Source organism: Ammodytes marinus (genome assembly GCF_949987685.1).
Source record: "Ammodytes marinus genome assembly, chromosome: 1".
Taxonomy (NCBI): domain Eukaryota; kingdom Metazoa; phylum Chordata; class Actinopteri; order Uranoscopiformes; family Ammodytidae; genus Ammodytes; species Ammodytes marinus.
Genome location: NC_137230.1, coordinates 10115486 through 10134926, shown reverse-complemented (window position 1 = coordinate 10134926; position 19441 = coordinate 10115486). Strand labels below are relative to the sequence as shown.

At 41.2% G+C, this 19441-nt stretch overlaps 1 protein-coding gene across 3 annotated transcripts; it reads left to right on the top strand.

The window, feature by feature from the left end:
• The first annotated feature begins 1504 nt into the window (after positions 1 to 1504).
• Positions 1505 to 18981, top strand: LOC307250521 (homeobox-containing protein 1-like). 3 transcript variants are annotated; one of them, XM_080027639.1, is made up of 10 exons: positions 1505 to 1674; positions 6844 to 7344; positions 9099 to 9184; positions 9305 to 9415; positions 10487 to 10643; positions 10768 to 10850; positions 11459 to 11554; positions 12062 to 12150; positions 12408 to 12491; positions 12734 to 18981. In XM_080027639.1, exons 2-10 carry the CDS (start codon positions 6845 to 6847, stop codon positions 13058 to 13060), a joined length of 1533 nt encoding a protein of 510 aa, XP_079883765.1. In that variant the 5' UTR covers positions 1505 to 1674; position 6844; the 3' UTR covers positions 13061 to 18981. The 3 variants fall into 3 exon arrangements, with proteins under 3 accessions (XP_079883765.1, XP_079883764.1, XP_079883763.1); XM_080027638.1 differs by having other exon boundaries at positions 12059 to 12150; XM_080027637.1 differs by having other exon boundaries at positions 12056 to 12150.
• Positions 18982 to 19441: the final 460 nt, after the last annotated feature.

Genomic DNA, 19441 nt, shown 5'->3' with positions numbered 1-19441 from the left:
ACAGAATAATGTTTGTCATTGTGTGTAGTACAGATGTTGTCTGTTTCTGTACAGTTTGCAACAGCAATGTGAAAGGAGATACGTGATTAGTTTATTTTGTAGACAAAAAACATACAATATGGAATGCACAACAATATGCCTTATGTGTCCAGAGGTCACATTTAGCTGGGATTATATTTTGGCTTAATGCAGCAAATTCAGCATTTCACTGAGTTTGACCTGAGATCTTACAAGAACAGACTACTTCTGTCAAATCAAAATCGCTACACATCAAGTGTCATAACTATTTCAAATATGCTGATTCAACATTAAGTTCTGGTTGATTATGGAACTTTAGAAAATGGATGCAGGACTTGCTGATGCCGCCGTACACACAGTTTAGTCAGTTAATAGTGTGTCACCATACTTCTCCTGTCACACGGCAGTGATCACGATGCAGGCCTTAACCTAGCAGGTTGATCATTTTATTTCCATCGTCTCCCAGGGGTTAATAAGTCACTGATTGGGCGGCAATAATGTAAACCAGCTGGACCATGATGTCAGCACCATAAGAGTCGCAAGTAGGACAACCGGCCCCTGCACTTTTTTTGTTTTGAGTGCTGGAATTCTGTTTTTTTTTTTTCAACTTGAATTTAACCATGATACATGACATGACTAAAATTGTTGTTTTAGCAGCCATCATGACCCAGTGCTGAGCCCGAATACCCTGGTATGAAACTGCTCAAGCCCCACACTGTTGAGAAGAATCCATTAACCTAAAACCAACCCTAATGTTTAGGTTATATAGGCTGTCCATCTGAGGCACAGATGCACTAGTGTACACACCACCTGTCATGATGAAATGCTGTCCTGCTGCTACAAATGTTTCATGTCACCAATGTGTGCACAATGCTTTGACTTGGTGGTTCAAATTACTCAAAGGTCACAGGCGCTATGCCCTGTCTCCCTCTCAGGCGCTATGCCCTGTCTCCCTCTCAGGCGCTATGCCCTGTCTCCCTCTCAGGCGCTATGCCCTGTCTCCCTCTGCTTTGAAGTTCCGCAGCTAAGAACAATAAGGCACTTGGGAGAGCTTTTGTGTATTATGATTAGGTAGGATGTGGACTATTTTCTTTGAATCTTTTTGAAATTTGGTGAGACTGAAATGTGTGTGTGTGTGTGTGTGTGTGTGTGTGTGTGTGTGTGTGTGTGTGTGTGTGTGTGTGTGTGTGTTTAAAACGCGTTAGCTAAATGTTTATACTATCACTGGATTACACACATAAAATAAGGAACACATATGCCTATTGTTATAGTGATTGTGAAAAAATCCATAAACTAAATACTTTGATTTTAAGTTGCATATTATTAATGTTCAAAATCAAATGAAGTAACATAAACCTGCTGGGTTGACATAAAAAAAAACACAAACAAAACAGAATTCATATGTACCTATTAAACTATTTGAGTACAGTAAGTTCTGTAAACTGCGACTCCCGTCATTCCTTGCGTCATTGTGTCAACATGGCGCCTGTCTGCTGGACAAAAGGCGAATCTGTCTGACGGCGGATTGAAACCCAATTAGAAATAGAGGAGACATTTTGGGAAAACTGTCAGCGTCCGTGCTTTCCCGGCGCCGCAAGGCAATATACCTATGGTAAAAATTAACATCTGTGGAGGCTGGTAGACTGGAATAATAAGGTAAGTTAAGTCCTGCAGCAGCTCCAACTACTGCTTTCTTAAAACGGTCCTGCTAGCCCGATACATTTCCCTTCCTCTGTATGCTGATAACTGAAAACTCCTCAAAAATGTCGGCAGTGCTGTGGCTTTTTCCTTGGCGGTCAATGTTCACTCTACCTGAACTTACTTGAACGGTCTTTTCTGAAAAATAAAGAGTCAGTCTATCATTCGGCATGCATGCAGTTCACCAAGAAACTCTTAACCAGCCACAACGTTAACTTTTCCACTTGGTCTACAATGCTCGCTACCGCGGTGCACAGTGTATTTACGTAGTGTGCTAATTACTGGTAACAACAGACGAATCAGTAATACCATGGTATTTTGTTGTGCTTGGACTGGGTTAGTTTATAGATATGTATGCCGAACTGAGGAGTTGTTCTTGATTATCCATATGACGTCTTAAGACACCCTATATCAGACATGCGTATGTCTCCAGAAGCAAGTCAAAATTGAAATCCCATTATTTTTAAATGCGATTTGGTGTGACAGTCGAGAGAACATTTCGCCGTCGCTGCTCCCTTGCCATTTGTAACGTTACAAACATTGAGGTCTCTTTGAAGTGAGCCAGCTGCTATTTTTGATACACATTCTTTCTCAGAGCCCAGTTACAAAGTTGCATACTGTAATTACATGACTTTGTGTGTTCGTTCAGCGTGCTCATGTCTGCAAGCAGGCTACAACTTTTTTTCCCCCTCGTCTGGTTCGGATTTAACCTCAGGTCACTGGGTTCGAGAATACTAGTAGTAGACCTGCAGTTTAAATCTTTAGCCTGTTAAACTTGATTATAAATTAGCACTGCTGACAGACAGAGGGAGAGCTTGCCTTGCATGGTGTATGTGTAACCTAGACAGAGTTGGGGAGTCTCTTGATCTGTTGTAGCCTAACCCTGTGGGGATCCTGTTGAGAAGTTCTCTGCTCCACAGGGAGGTCAGAGGTCAAGTCAAGTTTAGTTAAAGAGCAGCACATAAACATGGTAGGTGCTCTTGGCGTGTCTTGCTCAAGGACACTTCTTGATTGTGTGAGTTGGAAGGGCACATTTTTAGAGACAGCTGGGTGTGACTTATTATTTCCCAGGGTGTGACTTCAGTATGTGTGTGTGTGTGTGTGTGTGTGTGTGTGTGAGAGAGAATGAGTGTGTGTTTCTGTTTGTGTGTGCATGTCCATACCTATACTTTGTTTTTCCTGATGTTGCTCCTGCTTAACAGGGCTCTCGGAGATGATGCCAGTCAGCACTATTTAATTAGGCCTATACTAGACCTTATCCCTTCACGCAAGCACGCACACACACACACACACACACACACACACACATACACTCTATGCCAGCCCCTACATTGCCACACGTGCTGTTACCTGTAACACACAATCTCCATTTCAGTGTTCTGCTGGTTTGCTGGCAGTTCACTAAACAAGCTGAAGGCATTTTCTAGCTTCCAGCATCAATTTAAAAACATGAACCACATCATGTTGTTTTTTCACCAAAATATTGCTTTAATTAAATTGTCTCTTTTTATAACGATAATGCTTTGGAGGTGTGCCTCGTCCTCCTTACTGTATCAGTCCAGTCTTATTTCCAAAGGGAGCGTGGCTGCTGTGGCTGCTGATGAGGAACTTTGTGGTAGAGATGGTGTGAAAAAAAGAAAGAAGCACAAACTCATCATGATTTGGCAGCCACTGTGGTTGATTTCCTGATGCGGTTTGCTTTTGAGTAAAGGCACACTCTTCCCGTCTGCCAGGCTGTGATAATTGATTAGACAGATCCTTCTCTCGGGGCATGAAGGAAAAGTACCGTTTTGCCTCCAGGTCACATGGTGTCATTGTGCATTCTAAAGTCACTGTGTGTTTCATTTGAAGTTGTTTTTAAATGAACGTTGGTTTCATGCCAACGTCGCTGCTAGTGACTAACTCAGCAGATCGGCTATCCCAAAATACCTTATTTTATTTGTTTTTACCTTTTGGTGGCTGGTCTCATTATTTACTAAAACAGATGACACAGGTGTATGTTTAGCTAATCCCTCACTGCCTAAACCTACTGTAGTTTAAAAACAGGGATTGATTTGTACTGGACTCCAGCTCCCTATAATAAATGAGACCCCTCTTACCTTTTCCTTTTCAAAATGTTGCTGGTGATGAGATTAAGATACGATGTTGCAGTAGAAGTCTGGTGTCCATTCTACTCGGCACTTTTATCTATTCACTGAACTTTAGCTTCAGTGTTATTTTTAGGTACATTTTTTGTTGTTTTGTTTTCACAAAGTGGCCACTGGTCTTTTGATGACCATCCAATAGCACAAACACATCCTTTTGATTATTCTAAACTTTAGAACTCTATGTTGCAATCTGGCATATTTGACTTTCCGGACAAACTTTGATTGGGATAAGACCATGAGGCAAAAGACAGCAGGATGTGTATGGTTAGTTAAAAGTGATTTGGTTGTTCAGCTTGGTGGCCCAGGAGTTAAGGTGTCCACTATGGAGGTCAACGTCCCTGGTCTGCTTTGCACCTGGCCAGGGACCTTTTGCATGTCTCTTTCTATCTTCATTTCCTGTCATATATCTGCTGCCGGCTATCCAATAATGCCTCACAGCTGTTATAAAAGTGTTAATTGTCAGTGTTGTAATGAACTGCAGCGACAGTTATACAGGGAGACTGTAGACAGACTTGATAAAATACTACACTAAAATGATTGAATTGTAATTCAAGATGAAGACTAAATGTATGGATATATACTTTATTCATCCCCAAAGGGAAATTGTATTTCTTCAGCGTGACTCATCCTCTGCAGCAGAAAGTATGGAGCTAGGCTGCCTGTGTGATGTAAATTTTTGTTGGCATTTTTCCCAAGACGCACACAGACACACACAGACTGATCTACACCCTCGCCCTCCCTCCCTCTATATATATGTGTTGACTGACATGTCTGCTCACTTTGAGTCTTGGCTGTGGCCTGTTTTTCTTCTCTGCATTAGAGAGAAAGAAAGCACCCAGATGTGCTATCTCATTTCTATGTTTGGTCTTGCTCTGTGTACGTAAAGCGCCATATGTTGCATTGATGTCTTTGTGTGTGTGTGTGTGTGTGTGTGTGTGTAAGTGTAACAGATGTGACAGTACTTCCATATTGGACTATGATATGTTCATTGTTTTTTTCCCAGGGATGTCGAGCTCAGAATTACATTTTCAAAGTAGAAAATGTAGATTTAACTTTATATGGTGATGACCATTTTTGACACTTTTTCATGGCCAGTATTTTTTTGTGCAACAGCCACTTAGTGAAGGACCATTTTCTTATTGTCTCTCTACAGAAGTAGTGTTAATTGTCACTGGTCACCTTTTATTGAGTGGGATTTTATTTGTCATTGTTGGTGCGTGTTATAGTACTGTACATTCGTGTACTATGTAGCATGCCATGCTCCTTACAGCTGCAGTGCTGTCTGAAACGCATTGGCTCTTCGTTGAGAGAGTCTAATTTGATCATTGGGCATAACCTACAAGAAGTATAATAGGGGTAAAGCCGATCTATATCCATTTATCCTCTGTTGAACTGGCTGAACTGTAGAAGGCAAAATGTGGTCTGTTTTTTTATTTTTTCATAATGTGCATAGTAGCTGCTACCTACAGCTGTGAAATAATGGAAATGTACGACATCTTACCTCCAAAATGTCAGCGGCTCGCACCAAAATCTTACTAGGTGGGATTACGTATGTAAAGTACCAATACTTCAAACATGTGTACAGAGGGGGCGCCCTTAGCTCAGTTGGTAGAGCGTCCCCCCCCCCGGGCCGGGCCCAGCAGCAGACCCGGGTTCGATTCCCGCCCGCGGTCGTACTCTGCATGTCACTCCCCTCTCTGCCCCATTTCACCTCTGTCTCTCTGCACTATCAATAAAAGCATAAAAATGCCAAAAAAATATCTTAAAAAAAAACATGTTTACAGCACTTATGTTTAAATAAGTAAATGTTCTGAGTTTCTTCAAATTTTTAAAAGCTTTTTAATAGCCATTAAAGCTATACTGCGTAAGTTTTTCATATAAATAGATGTCGGTTACATTCAAGCCATTGCCAAACGAGTTGACAACTTATGCTGGCTTACACTACACGACTTTTCACACGATTTGACAGTCGCCGACAATCTTCCAATGTCGGACTGAATTCACAGAAGTCGTGCTGGAGTTGTGGCGCGCCCCCGTAATCTCAGTTGTTTAGTGTATGGTGGTCATCCGACCCGATTTCAGCCAGTCTTCTTCCCGTCTTGACGTTCCGACATTATCAAACAGGTTTGATATTATCGTTAGTCTTAAGGGGTTGGCTCAAGCGAAATTATGTGAACACTGTCACACTCTTGCATGCACCAAGCACGACGCAGGAGGAGCGGCATTAGTCGCGACCTGTGTCCGCCTGTGCAGGCACTTATTTCGGACACTTTTTCCTTGAAGCCTCGGTGGAGAACCAGGCTGACAGCCGCGCAACCTTAACACTTTACCATCAAATACAGGGTTAGGAGTTAAAGTTATTGGGGGACGAGATCAGCAAATAAAGATGGTCAAATAACTAAAGGAAGTCCCCCGCTCGGAATATTGAATTAAACTATTTTTAATTAAATAATCACCATCGCGTTTGCGGAAATAATATTTATCTCAAAAGGAATCTAGTTGTAGTCTTGCAATATAAGACCACCTGTCTTTTCAAAATCTCACTCTGTGACTGAAAACTAATGACTAGTTGTCTTCAGGTGTGAGTTGATTGTCTTTAGTTGTAAGAGGGTTTCAGTCTTCAGTCTTTTCAAAGTCTTTTCAAAGTCCTCTAGTGTAAGCCCAGCATTAGGTGATCAAGCCACAAACACTCTCTCTGTATTTCTCAGTACGGCAGCGTTTACAAACTGGTGTCACCCCCTAACACTGGTGCAGGAGCTCAGAAAAATCCAAAAGAAGCGGCAATGAAATGTTTCAGTTGTTGATTCAAATCCTTTAAAAAACCTAGACGTACTGCAAGAAGAAAAACAATCTGTGCGTGATCACTGAAGACTTTACCTCCATGTAGATGCGCCGACAGACAGTGTTTTTGTAATTACTCAGAATTCACAGAAGTCACACACTATATCTTTAATGTTGCTGTTCTGGACCCTCCCCGCAGGATGTTCCAGCAGTGTGATGAGGAGGAGGAGGAGCCTCGTTTCACCATCGAGCAGATCGACCTGCTCCAGAGGCTGCGCAGGACGGGGATCACGCAGGCCGAGGTCCTCCACGCTCTGGACACCCTGGAACACCTGGACCGCAAGCACGGACACAAGCTGCTGAGCCGGAGAGCCTCCTCCTACATGCCTCCCTCCTCCTCCTCCGTCACTTCCACCGCCACTCAGACCACTTTCCCCGACAACCGGCTCTCCCTGTCACCCAATCACAACTTTGGGACCTCCTCCTCCTCCCCGCCATTACCCATTCCTGTGGCCGCCTCCCCCGTCGCCATGGCAGCGGCCGTGGCTCAGAACGGTCTAGTGGCGGTCACCAACGGGAAGCTGTCACCGCCCCGGTTTCCTCTGGGCGTGGTCGGCGGCAGCGTGACGGCACCGAGCTACGGGTTTGACACCAGCGAAGAAGACCTAGATGTTGACGACAAGGTGGAGGACTTGATGAGGTAAATACCCCAGACTAAAGACTTCTTGTTGGATTAGAACCAGACCAACACTAGACCAGGAAGAACCAGGGCCAGCTCAGAGAGAGGCAGGTATTCAAGGGAATGGTGTTTTTTGATGGTAACTTAGATCGTGTCTCTGATTACAGTGCATTGTGTTTAGGAAAATGGCAGATAGAAACAGTTCATATTCAATGCATGATATGAGGGGCCTAGGGTCTCAGTATTTGGGAGTGTTTCGTCCACTGCACTTGGGAAAACCAAATGAATACAGTTTAACTTTAGCACTTTAATTTAATTTAATTTAATTCCCTAAACAGGACTAGAACATGGACCAGCAGTCCAGCTCTCCAATAAACAATTTATTAAGCTTGGGCATTGTAAAAAATGGCACCAACACTTTTGCAACCAAGCAGAGGTGTGTTTTTATAGCAAAAATCCCTCAAGTCCCTAAAATGACTTTACTGATAGTTACCAGAGCATGGGCAATAAATCAGTCATGTTGGTATATCAGCAATGCTGGCACGTTGGTATCTTCATTTATGTCAGCTGTTAAATCAAAATAAATGGAATTTAAAGAAATATTAAATATGCATTTCAAAACAGTGTCATCATTCTATAGTTTGTCCTCCAGAGATATGTCACTCAAGTTATTTTTCAATGTAAAATGCCCATCACAATGCTAAAAACTAAAACTTATCAATAGTTTGTTTATTTATGTTAAGGGTTGTTTAAAGAAAATAAATGTTGGCTGAGGCATTCTTTTTTTTTATATATAATTTTTTGGGCATTTTCAAGCTTTATTAGATAGTACAGAGTTGAAATGGGGAGACAGACAGAGAGAGAGAGAGAGAGAGAGAGACAGAGGGGGAATGACCTGCAGTAAAGGTCCACCTGTCGGATTTGTACCCGCGACCAATGCAACGAAGGCCGGCGCCAATATGGTACGTGCTCTATCCACTACGCCATCGGAGCGCCCCTGGCTGAGGCATTCTTATCTGACTAAAATGTTCAGCCAGTGTTTCCAGTTCAAGCTCATTGTTCAGCTGAAACCGATAACATGTCAGCTGTAAACAAAGAGGAAAGGACACGAAAGAGACCACAAGCATAAACATGTTTGTAGTCAATGGAATATTTCCTTAGACTACCAAGTAACCCAACCTTGCTGCTGACAGTGTTAAAGAACCCAGGGCAAAGTCACTTGTACCAACCAACTGTATTTGGAGCTGTTGGATTATAAATAAATTGTGTACGCTTTCGCTCGGCCACGACGTGCTCAGAATTATAATGACTGTGATTATGTTCATCGCTTTGGTATAAAAGGGATGATTTCTGAACTGCACCAGAGAGCAGATGTTAATACAGAAAGCCACAAGCCCGCCTTCAGCTCACACTCAATCTGAATATGATACAAGGAATAAGGTCCACACACACACACACACACTAGTGCCTCTCATCTGTAGTCTGCAGTCAGACAGCAGCAATCAGAGCGCTATTGATTTGAGGGTGTGTGTGAAGATGAAATCAAACCAGAAATAGAGCAGCAGAGTATGGGCTCTGATTCCTTCAAATACAGTATTCAGCTTGAACAGCTCCTGACAGAATATATATACATGTGTGGATTGCAGAATGTACAGCTTGTTTAAATATAGTGACTGGAATCCCGTGCAATATGTGTTAGTAGTAAATGTTTATAACTATTGGATATGTTTACTATAGAAAACAAACCAACAGTAGCTTCTGCTCTCTGCTTGTAGAAGGGACAGTGCTGTGATCAAAGAGGAGATCAAGTCCTTCCTGGCCAACAGGCGGATCTCCCAGGCTGTGGTCGCTCAGGTAACAGGTGAGTGACTTTAGCCAGGCCCACTGAACCACCGGCAGAAAGGAGGTGGCACGTCGACAAGCTTCAAGCCTACTGACCGACGATACAGATCTCACTCTGTTCCTCTTCCCCTGCCTCCAGGAATTAGTCAGAGCCGGATCTCCCACTGGCTCCTGCAGCAGGGATCAGACCTCAGCGAGCAGAAGAAGCGAGCCTTCTTCCGCTGGTACCAGCTGGAGAAGACCAGCCCTGGTAAACGCCACCTTCTGTCATCAGGCTTGCATCTCGCCTATAGGCTGCCCTGCTTCCACTTGTGATTTATATTTAAATGTGAAATAAAATTGTAAACATGTTTTTTTTTTCAAGAACCAAGTCACTGAATGCATGAATGAGTTACATTGATACATTGATAAGATTTAGTTATCTATTAAACGCATGGTGTAAATGGACAATCAGTATGTCCATTGCATGCTTTGAAAGGCTTAAATGAGACTCTGGACATACATATAACCTTGATTTTAGTTTTTTTTTTATTACATTCTTTTATCAGGGACCATGTAGAAAAACAAAACTCTTAACAAAAGGAAACTAGATGTATTGTACCAGTTTAAGCTTTTGACTAATTTAAAGTAAGCCTGTCTCTTCCCATGAAGGAAAACAAAATAATAAACACTGGTATGTTGCTTTGGTTGGTCTCTTGACTTTAATTTGGTCTATTGGATCAAAACTAAATGAATGTAAGTTTGTCATGTCACTGATTGCCCTTATTATGTACTTACAGTATGCACCAAAGATACATTGCGAATACACAATAAACAAGATAAATCTTTTAGGTGGTGGAATAATCGTAGGAAAGTGCTTGTGAATAAACAGTACGACTGTGGACAACGATAAGAATAAAAAAACTATAAAAAATAACCTCATGAACTACAACCTCTGCTCCTGTAGATGTTGCAGTACGGCTAGTTGCCTCAAATTGATTGGTTTTTAATTTAAATCAAAGTTTTGAATTAAATAGTTTTGATTTGATTCAATGTGTCCACTGAATTATTAATTTAATGTGATATGATGTATTTAATAAAACCACCCAGATTGTACACAGCAACATGTATTCAATCTGTTTTTACATTTTCAGTGAACTTTGTGGAATATCCCAATATTCATTGTATCGCTATGTATCATATCGTAACCGATATATCGCGATGCGTATCGTATGGTGAAGTCCGAGCTAATATCCAGCCCTGATAAACAGTCAAAGTGAGAAACTGGAATGAATCCAAACTTGCTGACCAGTGCATGCCCGGTGTGTTCTGTGACTGACAGGTGCCACTCTGGCCATGCGAGCCGCCCCATTGGCTCTGGACGACGTGATGGACTGGCACCAAGCACAGCCAGCGTTTGGCCCCTCCCACGGGGGCTTCCGTCTGCGGCGAGGCAGCAGGTTCACCTGGAGGAAGGAGTGTCTGGCTGTCATGGAGAGGTGAGGAGAGGGGTGTCAGTGTGCATTGTCTGAAAAGGTAACAAATTACATTGTCTAATTGGCATTGTGTGTGTGTGTGTGTGACTGTCTGTGTGTCCGTCTCCCTCCCTCCTTCCTTCCAAAGCTATTTCGGTGATAACCAGTACCCCGATGAAGCAAAGAGAGAGGAGATCGCCACCGCCTGCAACGCTGTCATCCAGAAACCAGGTCGGGAGAGAAAACAAGAATGAATGACTTCCAGTAAAATGATACTCCACAGATCTTTACTAAATCCTGAATATATATAATTGCTGATCATTAGTTTGTTAAAACAATTGTAGTACAAAGTAAGGTGAGGGTTCTTGTCATGCTCAAAGGCACGTAGCTGTCCAATGGTGTCCTTGATAACCGGTCAATGTCAGGTACTCATATGGTTCAAATGTAACACAGTGGATACTTCTATTACTGCTATTACTGTAATGAGCTATGAAATATATTCCATTCAGTCTGTATGTAAGGGAAATCAATGATGCTTTAGAATAACAAGGTGGTGTTCCGTCTGCCATGCCCATTGCTTTGTATACTAAGAGTCAGCAGAGAGTGCAAAATTGAAAACAAAACGGATAGATGAGTCACGTTATGACAAACACACCCTTTAATTATGTCTGATAATGTGTTTGTGTGTGTGTGTGTGTGTGTGTGTGTGTGTGTGTGTGTGTGTGTGTGTGTGTGTGTGTGTGTGTGTGTGTGTGTGTGTGTGTGTGTGTGTGTGTGTGTGTGTGTGTGTGTGTGTGTGTGTGTGTGTGTGTGTGTGTGTGTGTGTATATGTGTTACAGGAAAGAAGCTATCAGATTTGGAGAGGGTAACATCTCTTAAGGTCTACAACTGGTTTGCCAACCGCCGCAAAGATATCAAGAGACGTGCTAACATTGGTAATGTCTACCTCTGTGTTGGAGTTATACACACAATATGTGCTAGTGTGACTAAAGAACTGAAAATGAACAAGAACCCTAGAAACTCTATGCATGTCTTCCCTTATGAACCTTTAATCCACTCTGGCTGTAGCGGATTCTCAAACGAAGCGCTTATATACTCCCCAGCGCACTTCCTTGTTGATCAACTGGATGTGCCTTGCTCCTCGTATCACCCATCCAACACTTAGGTGCCATCCTGCTCGTCACAAACACAGCTGTAGAATTTCACACACACCTGGGCATATCAGTGAGGAACACACATTCCTGCCTGCACTCTGTCAGTGTTGTGATTTTCCCCAGCAACAGTAGCCACATGTTGTCCTAATCTAGAAGAGCAACTTGTTTTCCCCTTCATTTTTACTTTGTGTCACTGTCTGCTTGCACCTGAGTGTGTTGCACAGTCTATGGTGTGTAGTTGTCTGAGGGCGATACGCTATGATGAGGTTTGTGTTTTTGAAGAAGCAGCCATCTTGGAGAGCCATGGCATCGAGGTCCAGAGTCCAGGAGGTCAGTCCAACAGTGACGAGGTGGATGGCAACGACTTCCCTGACCAGGTATACTAGACGTAGATAGTCAATGAGTTGGAACCCTTCGTTAATCATATAAAGACTCTAGTTAGGGTTGGGGCGTAATGCGGTAATACCCTATACCGCATTACAAAATCTACTTTCTTTATCCTGTTTGTGGAAACTTTGTGTAATAACTTGTTGTAAAGATGTTAAGTCAGATGTCTTAGCATGACAACACCTTTCTGATGACAGTAGAATGACCTGGATACAGTTTAACCCTTGTGCTGCTGGCCCTGTCACAGGGTTGTGAGGTGTCCTTATTTGACAAGAGAGCTTCCGCCAGGCAGTTTGGATTCAGTCGAGCTGACCTGTCCTCTCCAACCCAGGTACAGTACAGCCCTCCATAATAATAATAATATGTATGATTTATATAGTGCTTTTCTCGCACTCAAAGCGCTTACATACAACTACACACACACGCCCTGCCTCCTCACTACAGCTGCAGTAATCAAAGAGCTTCGGCCTCAGATAAAGAGACAATGGCAGATTTACAGTTGAAAAGGCAAATCCAGAATTAGCCAGAAATCTCTACTAACCGTCCCCTTTGTTTCTCCATCTCCCGGCTCAGCTCCCCACGCTGCTTCCCAGCTGGTTCTCGGCCCTGAGTAGAGGAGGCTTGTCCGGACACAGGGCCACCTCTCTGATTGGCCGCTCCTTAGTGTCGGGGGCGGGCCCTCAGGCGGAAGCTTCCAGGTTGACAGGTGTGTCCTGGTCTCCCCCCTCCCCTTCCCTCCAGGACGAACCCACCATCCATAGCGCACTGTCCGAGGACCCAATCGCTTTGGAGAAGGCGGCTGTCATTCACGGCAACCAAGTCCTAGCCAATCAGGTAGTCGGGGCAAGGGGCAGTATGGGTAATAATGACATCAAGACGGAAACGCTGGAGGACGACTGAAGGGGTCCAGTGAATATTCAAGTAGTTGGTTGTGATGAACGGAACAGGATCAGAGGTGCGTTAATATGCAAGCAAGATTTTATAGGAATGTAATAGGTGGGGGAAAAAATGACCAAAAGTCGTGTAAACTCCAACCCTGAGATACCTCCCAACCCTACCTCCAACCACCAACCTGCTCTGCTACACTCTTATAGGCATTACTAGTATATTGTAGTAATGATATTAATAATTATAAACTTGTATTTGTTAAAGTACTCCCCAGGCTACGGAAGATTTAAATCTGAATAAAAACAAGTCGAATAAAGAGAAATGAATAAATGAGGAATCATGTAATTATGGCACAGTAAATGCATAGCCTACATAAGATAAATGCACATAGCAAAGTATTTTGTTTTTCCACTTGATTTCTTTTCTAGATGTGTTTTTATTTAGGCATTTTAAATCTTCCATAGCCGACTGTCTGACAGGACATGATGCATTGTGCAGATTTCATAGGGAACTGCATTTTTCTCACAGCGGGACAACACTGTATTTGACACGGGGTTCAGATAGTTTCAGGGTCTTGCACTGTGATCACAACACAACTGAACAGCCTCAAAAGATACATACGTGAATTTTTAAGTTACGCTCATTTTAAATGATTGTTTAGAAAAAAATGATGTAGCACATTTCGCCACAATAGATTATATTTCAGATGTTTGCTGTTAATTCCTTCCAGTGGGAAGAGTCAGCAGAATAAGCTTAGTGTCACTGAGGTCAAAGCTCGTTTCTGTTTGTGAAGACGATTAGAAAGGGTAAAAAAAGAGAGAAAGAAACAGAATGACCCTCTCCTCTTACCCCTTCCCTGGTCAAATAAGCTCAATGTATGGAAGCAAAGACAGGCCAGAATCATATATTTTTACCACAACTGAATAATGTTGAAATTAAATTCAATTAAAATTGATTACATTTAAAGAAATGACTGAGGGGTTTCTAGATACAATACTGCCATGCTATAAATGCAGCTGTATCGAATATGAACAATTAGTATACAGAACAAAAATCAATTAATTGCGAATGATATTCAAATCCATAAAGCCTCTCCTTGCTTCCATATAAATAAAAAGTCATTAGAAAAAGAGAATTAAGTCAACACATAGACGTCGTAGAAAGCTGAAACTGTTGACAAATGTGTGTCAATGTCCAGGTGACCAAGTGTTATTCATAGGTGCCCTCTTACCCGATGGGTTGTCAGGCAGAATGAACGACCACTGTGATCTAGAATCAATACAGATCAGTCAGTTGGGAGGTATTCAACAGTGTAACAAAAACGTACAGATTAAAGTGTAACGTGAATACATTCATATACCAAAAGAGTGTATGCATGCATACACATTAGGGCTGTCAAGCGATTAAAAAAAATAATCTAATTAATTACAGGCTCTGTGATGAATTAATCGCATACTTATATGACACTTTTATGCCTGTTTATAAACAACTGTAGGCCTGGCCCTATAGGCTACCGTTCGTCTATCTCTCTCTCTCTCTCTCTCTCTTGCCGTCTCTCGTAACTTCTGTCTCTTCCCCTCAGCCAGGCTTCTACATTAAATACATTTAGGAACTAGGCTACTAGCGCCAAAAAAAAAAAACACAAAAAAACAAGCAGGCTAAATGACACACACACACACACACACACACACACACACACACACACACACACACACACACACACACACACACACACACACACACACACACACACACACACACACACACACACACACACATACACAAAGGAGGAAAAAAGACAGGCATATGCTAGGAAGAGTGAGAGGGTGCTGGTGTCCGTTTAGACGATCGCAACTAGCAAAAAGTGAGACACGGCGGAGAACATATTCCTACCTTCATGCTTATTTGCCCGGAGCAGCCCATAACACATCCATAGAGCCCGCTCTGCTTCTTTCTTTACTCTTTAATCCCGTGCGGGTCGTGTCCGCAAGATACAGGTGCAGCTCCGCTAACGTCTCACCTCTTTTGCACCGGGTCAAAGGGCAATATAGAAGTGCGATTAATCTGCGTTAATTTTTTTAATCGCGTTAATTTTTCTGTGATGAATTAATCAAAATTAACGCGTTCATTTGACAGCCCTAATACACATACATATATATAGTCCATTATATAAACAGTGGGGGTATATATGTACCCTAACCCATTTCTATTTACAGTATAGAGACATATTAGCTTCAAATGAGAGAAATCAGTATGAATCTTTTTCTTGTTGATGAAAGGTGGGTCAAGCATTAGCCAAATTATTAAGTTTAAATTTGGTTGTATTTTCTGAGTGTATGATAGTCACGGGTGAAATTATGTATTAGAGATATGCTAATCAAAGATGCATCAGATGTGTCAAATTATTGCAAGCAAAATGCATTTTCCTTTTTGTAGGCATATCTGTTGTTTGTGCTGGATATGCCATGTGTTCAAAACACATAGTGTTTTTCCATTTTTTGATGACACTTTATTGGATCAATATCATGGTGCTTAGAGTCCCTGCTGTTGAAACATTTCATTGATCAGTATGAATGATGGACCAGAGAGGCAGAATGAGGAGTGAGTTGTTTGGGGGTAAACTGATTTACTTTCTTTTCCCCTCAGAAAGATAATAGATTCAAGATTCTCTTGAAACAACAACCAACAAGAAGTGTTCTTTAGCTGAACAATAAATGTTTGATCAAACTAGTCAAATCAAGAAATATTTATCCCAGTACAGCCATTGTAGAATTCCTTTATCTGCACGTATCTCCGTCCCCACACTAGACTTAAAGTCGGGTATTGCCTAAGTTTTTCTTTTTGGACATGGGATAGCTTACTAAACTGGTTGGATAAGAACACGCGCAGTTAGTCTCAAAATACAAACTTTCTTTTTATTTGAAAGAAGTCATTACCATTTGTTTCAATAGTTTATGAGGAAATGATTAGCTTATTGTTGTGTATCTCACTCTAGTATGCACTTTTTCTAAACACTTATTTGTATGGGTAAAGTTGTAGAAGTTTGAATCTATAAGGTGGAATTTACTGTATTATTTAGTCACATGGGAGCAGCTGTAAACAGCACGGACATAGAAACACCTTATAACGTTACTATGGCTAACATGTTAGCCGGTTTGCCTATCCAACTTACTACACAGAGAAACATTAGCATAGATCAATCAAGTCCAATATTAATTCTGCTTTTCGCTCCGACCAACCTCTTAAGGGGAATATCCTGCTCTTCAGCCGCTAAATGTTCCACTGTGATTTCTAGTTATGGGCCAACCTAGTTAGTGTGGTGCTGGGTCGGTGGTGTAAAGGAGGTTTATTGGAACCTTTTCACTGAAAGCACAAAGTGCTTAAATCAAATCGGTTTTATTTGTATAGCCCAATATCACAAATAGACATTTGCCTCAGTGGGCTTTACATTCCATACAGTATGACACCCTGCCCTTACACCCCAGATTATGGCTGGAAACAGGCTGATAAGAGTGGCGATGTGGCCTAGAAGTTATTTTAGGGAACCACTTTTAAAAGTTAGTAGTTAGTCCAGTAGCTGATCACTGCTGATACTCTTACACACTTAAGAGATTCTATCAGACGTCGAAAGTGGTATCTACCTCTTTAGCTTAGCTCATATTAGACTGTGTAGTTCACCTCTTTGTGACCCATTAAGAACTGTGACTACACATATTCTCTTGTTAAAAAAGTAAATAATACTGGAGTCTAGTAAATCATTGATATGGTGATCCAGCTATCCACATTCATTTCATCTAGGCTATGTTACATAAAACACATGAAAGAAAGGAAGGTTTTTTAAGTTGAAGTGCCTTATTTTTTAAAGTGGGCTAAACCAGGATCAGTGCACGAGGTGGGACTTCTACAATAGCTGTACATGCATCACTGTACATCAGAAACTAATACAAGAAAGCTAAACACAATGATGTTCTGTACCAGCCAACGCTAAGGTGGCTTCATTCTAATGGGTTCATCATTGTTCATCACCAGGTGCTTTACAGGCTAAGCTACTAGTTCAGAGTTATAAACTCAACACAAATACCTCACTCCCCCCTCCTGCAGCTATAAGCTACACCCCGCAGGTTCCTCCACAGCTGCTTCAATGTGAATCAAAGTTCAGACACTCCAGAGTAAAAATAACCGTCGGGTTTGTTTATTCAGAGGAGACCGACGGCAAACTGTGACGAGGCCGTAAACATGGTTCACTGGCCGATCTGGCACAACAGAAATGTCAGTGTCTTTAAAAAAAATAAAAAAAGGGAAATGTCTTCTCAAACTCGATCTAAAGTTGGACAAGTAAAGGGAAATTCCACTCCAAAAAATATTCATTCGTATTCCCCTGCTTCCACTAGAGTCCATGGAATAGTCGCCCTGGTAGAACACAAATTGTCAATGTTGGTTTAAGACTGAATGTCCGAGAAAACTAAAGTTGTGTGGTTGATATTCTCTGTAATTGTACGGCAGCAGAGCTGTCCTTGGGTGTCTTTGCTTTAAGTGTTTGTAAAACTCTGAGGCGTCATTAGTCAGTTATATATCCGTCTGTCATTTGTTTGAATTATTTACACCAAAATATACTATCCCACTAAGGGTTAGGAAATGTTTGTTTTTTCTTGCTTTGAAATCTGCCAAGCAGAAGCCTTCCTGAAGTGAATCTGTGGATTCATTAAAGACATTGTGCTGTTTTGAGACTATTTCAGGGTTTTAAATCATTTCAATTGCTGCCTTCATGGTCTTCTGGTGAAGGTGGACTTTAGAGTTCTGAAGCAGCACATTGTTGTGAAGTGGAAAAACTATTGTATAAGTGTTATTTTTAGTCATTTTAGAGCCAAAAGGTCTGGAAGGGAAAATCAATGAAAACCACAACACAAGTAAAATGAGAAACCAAAAGACCTTAACTGTAAATGATCAGTGTGAGTTTGCTGTCTTTAGTTTAATCATGTAAAACAGTTCATTTGTTCTCAGATCATCTTATTACATTGCACATCATTTCCCAAGGTGATCCAGAAACCTTCCTTTTCACCCCGGACCAGCTTGTTCAGATAAGTTATTTACAAGTCAAGTATACAAACTAGTTAGACATAATTACTTTGCTGAACAAAACCAGAACAAATTATCTTTTTTTTGATGACAGCAATCTCACACTATCATATTGTTACTCTTCTCATTTACACATTTCATTCCTATTGATTGGTCATTGTTCATTGACTACATTTGATTTTGCCTTCAGGTTTTGACCCTAAATTGGCTCTGTACTTTTTTTTATTTCTTTCAACAAAGATCTGAGTGCCACACAGTGTGTAATTATGTTACAATCAACTTGAAAGGATTGATGAAAGAAGTCAAAAGTTATCATGAAATACAAACACAAAAATGCAATTTGTTTCTAGAAGTGACATAAAAAGCTTCTGCTCTTCCATGTATAATTGTCACATGCTGTCCTACTGTTTCAGTTGTGTCTTTTTATGACCGCTTCTTACCTGTATTCCATTGTGAAGACAGGAGATGCAGCATAACATTGGATAAGTTCTATTCCAAAATTCAGTTATTTAGGTGGAAATGTATTGTCATTAATATACTCCTTTAATCACCCAATGAGGATCTGGTTCAAACAGTGGTTTGCATTTCATTTTGGCCATGAACTCTTCATTATCTATAGATTGATGGATATCAAACCTCAGCAGGACGTGTTTTGTATCAGTTTGAATTGATTCTTTTTAAACCCTTTCTTGTTTTTCTCTATTTCAAGATTTAGTGCCTTTTTTGGACGGTAGACTGTTCTGTAATCGCTGTGTAGAAAATCTACATATGCCTTTTGTTACTTTTTCATCTGTTGGATAAACCTTATTTGTTATTTTTAAAAGGTGTGTTTTTATTGATATTCTATTTACAAGGGAATAAAAACTGATCCATGCAGTGCGTCTTGGTTTCTTTTATTCATACAGTATGTCAGTGTCTAGGAGTTTGGCACAAACACAGCATGCGTTTCTGTTCCAACTTGGGCCACGTACTGTGAACGTGTCCTAAAGTAACTGTTAATAGTTTATCCTGGCCCGTCTTTATGGAGAATATCTAAATAAATGACTGGAGGCAGCTGTGAATGGATGTTCACTGTAGACTTGAGCCAGCTCTCCTCACTGTGAGAGCTTCAAGACTTTACCATACATGGCTTTAGGTTCAAGAGCACTTCAGATCAGTGTGCACAGGAGAAATATAGAATTGATTATTTTGTGTTTATCTCAGATATATAAATAAAAGCTCATTTACAATGTAGATACATTGTTTTAATCCATATTCATTATTAGATGCATCCAGCTGTATTCTTACATTGTGTTAACACAGCAGTGTACTTGAACC

What these genes read in the sequence shown, in the direction of transcription:
- LOC307250521 (XM_080027637.1), top strand. Translation starts at nt 6,845, where the DNA reads ATGTTCCAGCAGTGTGATGAGGAGGAGGAGGAGCCTCGTTTCACCATC. An exon ending in AAGGTGGAGGACTTGATGAG is followed by an intron (nt 7,345 to 9,098) that starts GTAAATACCCCA and finishes CTCTGCTTGTAG; the next exon opens with AAGGGACAGTGCTGTGATCA. An exon ending in CGCTGTCATCCAGAAACCAG is followed by an intron (nt 10,851 to 11,458) that starts GTCGGGAGAGAA and finishes TATGTGTTACAG; the next exon opens with GAAAGAAGCTATCAGATTTG.